Source organism: Hesperophylax consimilis, chromosome 16 (assembly GCF_061612785.1).
Source record: "Hesperophylax consimilis isolate HC1 chromosome 16, BYU_Hcon_1.0, whole genome shotgun sequence".
NCBI lineage: Eukaryota > Metazoa > Arthropoda > Insecta > Trichoptera > Limnephilidae > Hesperophylax > Hesperophylax consimilis.
In genome coordinates this window covers 3,628,528-3,640,019 of record NC_142851.1, presented here as the reverse complement: position 1 = coordinate 3,640,019, position 11,492 = coordinate 3,628,528, and the positions used below count along the sequence as shown (strand labels likewise).

The 11,492-nt window shown below is 36.6% G+C and overlaps 1 protein-coding gene across 1 annotated transcript; it reads right to left on the bottom strand.

The window, feature by feature from the left end:
- Window positions 1-2,381: 2,381 nt before the first annotated feature.
- On the bottom strand, window positions 2,382-10,152 carry LOC149416569 (uncharacterized). The gene has a single exon (XM_089640823.1). It carries the CDS (start codon window positions 3,157-3,159, stop codon window positions 2,476-2,478), a length of 684 nt encoding a protein of 227 aa, XP_089496949.1. The 5' UTR covers window positions 3,160-10,152; the 3' UTR covers window positions 2,382-2,475.
- Between the last annotated feature and the right edge of the window lie 1,340 nt (window positions 10,153-11,492).

Genomic DNA, 11,492 nt, shown 5'->3' with positions numbered 1-11,492 from the left:
CTCACACCCTTTTTCGTCAATCCGTACTGCATGCGGGCGGCATTTTTAATATAGGTCACTAGGCCATTTTCTTCTTCTCCTGTAAATACCTGCTTTACCGCGTACTTAGGTGAACAGTACGCTGATTCATTGGGATTATCCGCACTTTTAAATTTAGTTACATATCTCAGTAGGATAGTTTTACTTATTCCAAACACTTTTGTGGCCTCCCTGTAGGACATTTTCTTTATTGGGTCATTTGAGATTACAGCCTCAATAGCCTTTTTCAAAGAAACTTCGTCTACCGGAGCTCTTTTCTTTCCTTCTTTGCTTCGCGGCATGATAGATTTCCCTCCAAACACCTGTAACATAAATACAAAACACATGTCATAAGGTCTTGTACCATGGACCGCGGTCCAAGGTACATGATGACGTCTGTGTCCAACGTACACGATAGTCTCATTTTTATCAAACATGGCTGCCTACAAGAAATACCTAACCAATTTGAAAAATAAAGTGGGCGGTTTACTCACCAAAAAGTGTGTTATTCACTTAGTAAGTCAGAGGAAATTCTAGTGCACACTCCCCGGAAGCACGGCCACTCAAATGGTAAACGAAAATTTTACTTTGATCACTTGAAATCAATTTTATTTACGCAAAACCGAACAAAGAAACACACGGCTCCCAAACTCAACACGTGTACTGGCTAGACTACAGCGGTGATCAGGGTTCGCCTAGAGTCCGCTAGGGTTAGTTGTAAGGGCAAAAGTAAGAGGTTTATGATCTGTAAGTATTATCAGCTCTCTTCCTTCCGTCATGCTGCGGAAGTGTTTGATCGACATGTAAATAGCCAAAAGTTCGCGATCATAGGTGCTGTATTTTTGTTGGGTTTCACTCAATTTCTTCGAGAAAAAACCCAGTGGCTGCCAACTGTTTCCGACTCGTTGTTGTAATACAGCTCCGACACATGTTTTGGACGCATCTGTCATGAGGGCTAATCCTGCGTCAAGAACCGGATGAAACAGTGTAACCGTGCTTTTTAGGCTCTCCTTGCACTGTTGAAATGCCTCATTTGCGGCTGCTGTCCATTCAATTGGTGTTTTGTCTTTCTTTTTGGAGTTATGTAAGAATGCGTTAAGTGGGCCTTGCATTTGTGCAGCTTTAGAGTACTGCGGTAAAAATTTATCATCCCCAGAAAATCAGCAATAACCTTGACTTTTTCTTCACTATGGGTAACTCCATCGCTTTTTACACAGTATCCGAGGAAATTGAGCTCTTTTTTTCCAAACTCATATTTGCTTGCATTAATTGTGAAACCAAATTCGTCCAAACGGGATAATACCTGTTGAAGATGTTGTATATGTTGTTCTTCGTTTTCTGAGGCTATTAGTATATCATCCAAGTATGCAAAAACGAAGTCGAGTCCACGTAATATCATGTCTATGAACCTTTGAAAAGTCTGACCCGCATTGCGGAGGCCAAAGTTCATCTTAGTGAACTCGTATAAATCAAAAGGAGTTAAAATTGCTGTATTGGGAATGTCTTCTGGTGCGATTGGAATCTGATGATAAGCTCTGCATAAATCTAATTTCGTAAATATTTGTCGCTTATGAAGTGCATAGGTGAAATCTAATATGCGACGTATCGGGTATCGGTCAGGGATCATATTTCCATTCAATGAGCGATAATCACCGCAGGGTCGAATTGCGCCACCCGCCTTATCTACGACGTGTAAGGGGTTCACCCACGGACTGTTGGATGGTTGACAGATTCCGAGCTCGAGCATGTGTTCGAATTCCTGCTTGGCGGCTTTATACTTGGTTGAATTTAATGGACGTTCCTTCTCATGTATGGGTGGGCCTGTAGTCACAATATGATGACAGATATCATGTTTCGGTGCATTTTTCAAAGATTCCGGTCTTGTCAACTCGGGGTACTTCAATAATAACTTGTGATATGGGTTGTTTATGTCTACTGCGTAAATTTTTACGTTTGGATCCTTTGTAATAGATTTACTGGTGGTTATGGTTGTCACCTTGTCTACCAGTTTTCTTCCATGTAGATCCACAAGTAGCTGTTTCGCCCGAAGAAAGTCTGCTCCGATGATAGATTGCTTGACGTCAGCGATGATGAAAGTCCACCGGAGTGGTCTGCGTAGTCCTAAGTCGAGAATCAGGGATTTTTCACCATACGTATTAATTTTTGTTCCATTTGCTGCAAACAGTTTGTATTCAGTAGGTGTTGATTTGGAAAATTTTCGAGCTGATAAAACGGAAATGTCAGCGCCGGTATCGATTAAGTATCTAATACCACTTTTACGGTCGGTAACACATAATCGAGATGTATTATCAACGTCAACTATCGATCGCGGGCGTCAATTCTCGTTTTTTGTCTTGTAAGAACACTGATCTTGGCACTTCTGCGCCCTGGAACCGAATTTGAAATGGTACCAGCACAGATAGTTGGGATCTCCAGGCTTTGATGCACGGGGGCGATTTAGGGAAGTTGAGCTCTGGAGGTTGAACGTTGTCGCTCGCGGCCCCGTGGTTCCCTTCGTAAGCTGGCTATTTCCAGCTGCAGTTTTTCAATCGTCCGATTCAGCATCTCAATGGCCGTTGATGGTTGGGTTTTAACCTCGGCTACCTCGGAGGTTCTGGTGGTCTCCAGTGTTTTGTCGGCGATTTGTGCCAGCTTCTCCATGTCTTGTACCTCGCAGACAGTCAGAACGGCACGAACGGTTTGCGGGAGACGTCCTAGCCAAAGAATCCTGAGCGTCTCGTCAGAGAGTCTGTTTATTGCCAACTCTCTCATACGTCGCAGGAGTTGTGAAGGCTTCTGGTCGCCTAGTTCGAGTTCTCCGAGGAGTTGTTGGAGTTGCTGGGTTGCTGACTCTTCATATACCTGAAGGAGTCTGGTTTTCAGCGCCAGGTATTTGTTTTCCGCCGGGGGGTTGTTTAGAATATCACTGATTTGTCGCAATTCATTTTTTCCTAGCTTTGCGACAAGGATTAAATAACTATTCTCATCACTAATTTTTTGTGGCGCTAAAATTGCCTCCAGCTGATGAAACCAAAGCCGTGGTTGTTCGGCCCAAAACTCCGGAATTTTAGTATTAACAGAAACCGTATACACTTCGGGCTCGGAGGCAGCCCTGGAACCACTACTTGCACTGTAAGCCATTTCTGATACACTCGCGTTGACTCACTCTATTGTTCAAAATTCACGAGAAAATATCGCACTGATGCAGTGTTGTGTTATACTTTCTTATCACTCTATTGTTCTCACTCACACACTTCTAGATCACGTCGGGGTCACCACTTTGGAGGCGTACGTGCAGTACGCCTTGGATAGGTATGTGTGTGGGAGTAAATGCAGAGTAATAAGGCGAACACGTCTGATAGGAAGCTAGTGCGTTTATTAACTAAAGTGACAAACAGGCAGTACAGGGTAATATACATATGTTGAGGCGAGGGGAGCGGGGCGTGACGTAGCCGCTACATAGCGGAGAGGTGAGCGGAGTATGACGTAGCCGCTACAGGACCAAGAAGATACCTGATATTTGATCAGTCAGTTGATAGTAACTGCCACGCGCTTGCTTTTTCATTTGTGCAGTATCTTTCAGAGGTGCCTTTTCAACACGATTCATACGAATGGTACCTGTAGCTTGATTGCCTGCTTCTTTGAAGTGGGTAAACAGTCGGAGAGACGTAAAAAAAATGTCCATATAAACATGGACTTTTTGTCCTGCCCGTAACTTTGCAATAAGGTTAGTTACCACAGAACCTCCAACGCCTAACTCGGGATTAGTGTTTCTTAGTGAGAATATGCCATCCACTTTTCATTCAGTAACTTCCACAATGGCCTGACCTTTGTGAACTTGTCCTCAGCATTTAAAGCAGCATTGTCACAAACATGAATGAAGCGCATGATTTGCTCAAATCGGGATCTGGAAATTGATTCAGCAACACCAGGGTGGTAAGTATCTGAGCCAGTATCCCAATACATTCTATTTCTGGCATAAACACAATAACCACTCAACAAAAATATGCCTATAACCAGGTGCAGTTCCTCTTTTGTCACATCAAAATTATTGTTGCCAACAAAGACTGCATAGTTTTTAGAGTTCTCAACAAACATATTTATGACTTCTTCATCATAAAACAATTCAAACCACTCCACTGGTGATTTGTTAGTTTTCAAGAAATTTGGTTGTGTCCATTCTTGTCTACTGTACTCTGGTATGTCCTGTTTTTTCCAATCTCTTTCCACTCTTATATTTCTACTTCTCGGCGGCAGACTATTGTTTGATGTCGATGCCATCTCCGACAGAGGTATGTCGCCATCGCTGTCACTCTCGTCACTAATAACAGCCTGTTCTATTATTTCAGACTGCAAGCCACCTCCGCTTTTTCTGGTTATTTCCAGTTGTACTTCCGCTCTATATTGATTGCCAGACAACTGATTCAAATCACCTATAAGGGCGTCTTCTTCATCACTGTCCTCATCACTGTCCTCATCACTGAGCAAATGGTTACTCGGCGGACAAGTGTACATCGTCCCTTTTATGATGTCGTCATTCTGCTCCAGTATATCGCATATATCGGCCACCGTCAAGCTGAAAAAACAATTTAGGGACAATGATAGTATGCTGTTATGATATTATTTTTAACAATATTTGATAATCTTTATGTGCAACTGTGGAATATCGAAAGAAACACTTCTAAAATGTGTACACTGCCGCGCTCACCGCCCCTAAAATGGGGCGCACAACAAAACTGTCTAGATTGATATCGGAATATAGCCTAATTAAACTATTTATATTATTATTTTATAGTATACATATTATACAATGACATAATGTCGAATCTGCATCAAAACTATGGAAATAAATTACATTTACTTACTTTTTTCTCCGCGACATTGCTACAAGGACCACTATGACACTTTTGACGTGAATAATGAAAAACAAAATGGCGTCTCGCGCGTAAAAAATATCTATTAGTGTTGCAAGGAATCATAATAAATAAATTATTAGTCATAAAAAAAACAAAAGCATGTGATATTGTTTTAATCGGAAATTACTAACCGTTTTAAAAATGGGGCGTTTGACACTTACGGGTTAACTGACTTTTAGATGACGGTATGTTACAACGAAGTGGTCTTGGCATTTGACGGAGAAAGTAAATTTTCATTCGGTGTTTTACGATAGTGCAATGGATCTGTTTTATCTTCCTGACATTTTCTTATATTTTTTTTTACAATTTTGACTGAACTTTATCGTTTTACCTGAGGATGATATGGACCTATTGTTTTATGACAAATATACCATTTCTAACACAATTTAATGTTTGTTTTTTGGAAAAACAAATATTTATTTTTATTAAGATTTATTAAGACGGTTACTTCATGACATAACTACAGAGAGTGCCCGATTCCGGATAAGACCATCGCCTAGACAATGTATATCATAGACATTTTTACACAATATTTCACACGGGTGCTTGCTACTATTATTATTGGGACTCTTGAGCGGTACCTACACACATAAAAAGGAAACTAATGGAGTACCTTCCTACTTTTATTTTTTACTTTTACTTTCAATTAATGAAATTTTTCTTAGTTGCTTCATATTTTTTGAGAGTCACATTCTGTGTTGGAATATGTTGGTGTAGATGGTAATATATTCCGTCTGGCAAGATTGATTTGTATAGTAGGATCTACCTTTATTTGTGGCTTTTACTTGCAAGAAATCAGATTTTTCTTTGCGGATGTACTTGCTCCATATTTTTTGAGAGTCACGTTCCATGTTGGAATATTTTGGTGTACATCGTAATATATTCCGTTTGGCAAGGTTGATTTGTGAAGTAGGATTTCGGCGCGTTACTCAACACAGCGCGCAGATACTAGCGCGGGGGACTTGAGATTGTGTCTTGTAGCAGGAACAATAGTCCGACCCCGCTGTCTCGCGGACACATGGCTGAACCTTGAAGGAAATGGAAGTGTCGGTTAGGCGGGGATTATTGGTGGTGGTGGTTTGCGGGCACGGGGACTTCACACCTTTCTACAACGTTAACACCAGCCCGCCTCCGCTGTCTCCTGGTTATACGACTATCTGGTTTTATTTTAAAAACTATTTTATCCACAATATGTAAAGGTTTTAAATCCCGACTAAATCTACCGGCATTTTTTTAAATTTTGTTTAATTATTTATTTTTGTTTTTATAATTCCTAGATATTTTATGCTATCCACATATTCTAAGGTATTGCAATTGCAAGTGTTTAGGTTATTGCAATGGTGTATAATAATTCTTTGAATTTCTATTGGTTGTCCCGATTAAGTTACACCGAAGCGGATGAATTTAATTTCGTCAGTATTGAGAGTGAGAAGATTATTTTCTAGCCACTGTTTTACCTTGTTTATACTTACTTCTGAATCATTATGAACTTCATTCCATTTTTTGCCTTCAAATAATAATACTGTATCATCGGTAAAGGTGATAATGTGATCGGCAAATTAACTGTTACGTAATTAATTTATATAGATGTTAAATAACAGTGGCCCTAGAGTACTTCCTTGAGGAACACCAAAGTTAATATCAGCTGGATCGCTTAGACTCTACGATGCTCTAAGCCTTAGAGCATCGTTAATGTTCACTCTTTGGCTCATATTTTCTAGATAACTACCTAACCACTAAAATAGCTTACCCTGAATTCCGATGCGCTGTAGTTTTTTCAAGAGAATTTTGTGTGAGATAGTGTCGAACGCTTTGGCTAGATCCGAGAAGAGCGCAATGCGTTTTCTTCCTCTATCGATATTGTTGGCGATGATTTTCGTCAGGTTTGTAATGGCATTTTCAGTGCTCAATCCTGGTCTGAAGCTGTACTGTATTGTAAAGGATGTTATTTTTTTTTCAAGACATTGACTTAGACGATTCTTTACAATTTTCTGAATAATTTTTGAGACAGAATTGAGCAAATAAATTGGCCGGTAATTAGGTAAATATATGCGGTTTATCTCCTTTTTGTGAATCAATATAACGATAGAGTATTTTAAATGATTTGGAAATATTCCTGAATCGAAGCTTATATTGGAAATATACGCGATTGGAGTTGCTATGAAGGATTTAGTACTTTTTAGCAGAATTGATGAGACGTTATCATAAGCATTCGATGACTTAAGTTCATCAATTATTTCAAGACTTCGTTTAAAGTTGTTTGGATATTGTCTAATTTATGACCGGAATTAGAGATTGTTAATTTAATATATTTAGTTTGGTTCATGTTTATCGTTAACAAGTTTTGATCCAGTCAATTTTTGACTGCCCTTAATCCTGCCTCGTACTTAGCATAAGTTTCATCCCATGTATCAGCAGCAAACACCAAGACAGTGTCATCTACAAATACAAAGTACCAGAAAATGTCAGCTTACAGAGGTCGTTAATATATAATAAAAAATAAAATTGGATCCAGAACACTACCCTGAGGAACACCATATACAATTGATTTATTTGAACTAATGTGATCATTAATTATTACTCTCTGTGTTCTTTTTTCAAGATAAGTTCTGAACCAATCTAAAGCTTTATTAACAATACCCATTGGGCGGAGTTTTTTTAAGTAAACCGTGGGATGTGATTTCGAATTGCCTTGCCTTAGACAAGTCTAAAAAACAGCCATTGCTTTGTTGCCAGTATCAAGAGCTTCTACGACCGTGGTGATCATTTTTAATGCAGCATCACTGTTTCCCATGTTCTCTCGGAAGCCAGATTGATTTTCTGAGAGATCTTATTACATAAGATATCAACCTAATTTTAGCTAATTTCTCGATTATTTTTGATAAGGTATTTAGCAAGGAGATAGGTCGATAGTTGTATACATCTATGTTATCTCCTCCTTTAAATAAAGAAATAACTTTGGCATTTTTACAATGATTAGGAAATAAGCCATAGGTACTCAAAACAAACATTTACAATTTGTGTAATAGGTATAACTAGTTCAAACGCATTTTGTTTCTAGACCATTACACTTTTACTGTCATTTTCACTCTAAAATCCTGATTTTAACTCATTTATCACCTTTAGAACTTCATTACAATTCGTAGATTTTAATTCAAAACATGCATTTTGCATAGGATTGTGTTGGATTATAATTTTTGATTAAAAATTCTTCACGGGTGTTATTTGCACTATACAAAAGATTAGCAAAATATCACCTATACTACAAAAAAATATGACTGTTGGATTATCATTTATAGATACAATGTTATTATTTATTTTCAGTTTATTTATGGACACTGATTCCTTTTGATTTTCCATTCTTGCTTTATGTTTCCTTTTCCCTTTATAATATGTCTGTTTGGTCGTTATTATAATTTTGGAACACCGATTTCTGTATCTTTTATAATGTGCAAACAGTTCGGTATTTTAATTTCTTTTGCTGATGATACGGTAATCATCTTTGAATCTGATAATTGAAACTCAACTATGGAAAAAGCAAATAAGGGCCTAAATAAAGTAAAACATTGGTTAGACCACAACCTTCTGACTCTTAATGTTGACAAAACAAAATACTTACTTTTCTCCATACGCAAAGTCACTACTCCTCAAAACTGTCCTAATCTTATCATTCACTCATGCCCACAAAATCATATTATCCCTACGCCTCTCCTCAATAATTGCTCATGCACCAACCTAAAAAAATTCGACCAAATTAAATATCTAGGGGTTGTTATAGATGATCAACTACGTTGGGAGGATCATGTCAATTTCACAACAAAAAGACTCCGCAAATTGTGCTTTATATTTCTCTCTCAGCTGAACCTTCAAACAATGAGATGCATATATTTTGCACTTTTCCAATCAATAGCTACATACGGTATCGTGGGATGGGGAGGCTGTGCAGCTTCAATTATTTATCCCATGATCTTAATTTAAAAACTGCTACTAAGGATTATATTAAAATGTCACCCATCTCACCCTTCAGACCCACTTTTAAAAAAATTCGCAATCCTAGACATTAGACAATTCTTATACACGTAAGGAAAAAACTCAACACAATATTTGCACCCGCTACTCATCACACCAAAAATGTAAAATTCCTCCAACAAAAACAGCCTTCGCCCAGCGACAGTTCTCTTATATAGCGCCTAAAATGTTCAACTTACTGAGTATTGATATTAAGACATCGAAAACTGATGATCTTTATGCCATTAGTGTACAGAACTGGTTATTTGCTCAGGGAAGGAAATATTATAAAGAATGCCTTACAACTTAAAACTGTTCTTATTTTTCGAGTAAAAATTTTATCGCTAAATTAACTTTCAACAAAAACCTTACATTACGCTGATGCGATTATTCTTATTTTTATTTCTATTATCCCTAGCATTATCTATTATTTTTATTTGTATCCTACCTTATTTATATTTTTATCTTTATGTTTACAAGATTCACCTATTCCAATTCCTTTCCTGTATGTGATCATGTACATAATATTATATATTCAGAATTGGTTATTTATGAAGGGAAAGAACTATTTTAAAGAATACCTGACATCATTATATTAAGTTCATTTGCTTTATTATTCTTTTTTTTTTCATTTCAATTCTGTTTAAAATTTATTTTTAAAATAATTAATTAATTTATCTTTATTTTCATCTCTTTCTTATTTTCAGTTAAACCTATTTAACCTATACCTATTGTACAACTGAATGAATCATGTATTACATTTATATAATTATACACAAATTTCGACTACCATAATACTGACATGTGTCTAGTGTGGTAGTCGAAAAGCATGTAAAAAACCTGTATCCAAATATATTTTTATGAATATCAGAATTGGTTATTTATGAAGGGAAAGAACTATTTTAAAGAATACCTGACATCATTATATTAAGTTCATTTGCTTTATTATTCTTTTTTTTTTCATTTCAATTCTGTTTAAAATTTATTTTTAAAATAATTAATTAATTTATCTTTATTTTCATCTCTTTCTTATTTTCAGTTAAACCTATTTAACCTATACCTATTGTACAACTGAATGAATCATGTATTACATTTATATAATTATACACAAATTTCGACTACCATAATACTGACATGTGTCTAGTGTGGTAGTCGAAAAGCATGTAAAAAACCTGTATCCAAATATATTTTTATGAATAAAGAAGAAAAAAAAAAATTGTTTCTTTGCGACAACTCTTGTGTAATTTGTCACGTTTTGTGCGGCAGTTAACAATTCCAGAAGTTATCCATGGTTTCAAGTACTTTTTATTATAATGGATTATCTTAGTAGATGAGCAATTTCCAATCTGTAATTTTAGACGCCTTAGTATTGACATAACTTATAGATAAGACTGTATTCCATGTTTCCTCGTTCACTGTTGAATTTAGTAGGTCACAGTTAGTCTAAGCTTTACGTCTATTTTTTTTTTAAATTTTGTTACTGAAGATTTAGGATATTGTATTCCAGAATGTATGCAGGGGTTGTGCAATGCAATACATTCAATATTTTGAAATAATATACATAATTAGAGTAAGAAAAATAATAATACATAGGCGATTCCGATAGGCACAAATAAAACAGAATATAAATGAAAAAAGTAAAAGATAAACACAAAAATGAGTTATTATTTTTCGGAATAACTTATTGAGTAAAACCTCAAATTATAATATTTAAATACTGAAGACAATATTAGTGATTTTTTCAAACGAAAATCTGAAACAGAAAAATCAGAAAGGGAAACGGTCACATCTGGGACTCGAACCCAGGACCCTTGTCTTTCCGGGACAATGCTCTACCAACTGCGCTAATGGGACCCTATCCTATTCGGTCACTTTTAACTGTACATACATAAAGATAGTTGCCAGTAAAAATGTGCGGTGAAAAAATAAAGACAACGTTGGTAGTTCTTATTCGAAGTATGATACAGTTAAAAGTGACCGAATAGGATAGGGTCCCATTAGCGCAGTTGGTAGAGCATTGTCCCGGAAAGACAAGGGTCCTGGGTTCGAGTCCCAGATGTGACCGTTTCCTTTTCTGATTTTTCTGTTTCAGATTTTCGTTTGAAAAAATCACTAATATTGTCTTCAGTATTTAAACAAAAATGAGTGTAAGCAGCCGTTTATGGAGGATAGTGTAGCAAAATATTTCTAGCGTAGCAAAATGGTCCGTAATACTGGTCCTGAATACAGCACTCTTAGGATCATCTTTCGACTTAACCATAACGTGGTCAATACAACTCTCAGTACTTTACTCTAGTCGGTGAAATAATAAATGGTTTTAACCCGTGGTAAATCAAAAGTGAAAGATATTGTTCACTTTTTTATGTTGCTCATATCCAAAATTTTTATATCACCACAAAACACTTCGTAGTTATGTGTTGATACCGAACGTAGTAAATCATTTAGGTGGTCAAGGAAGGTATCAATGTGTGGTTGAGAAGGAGATCTATAAACTGCTATAACACATACATTATTAGATAGTTGTAATTTAGGACAATTGGCATGTGGAAT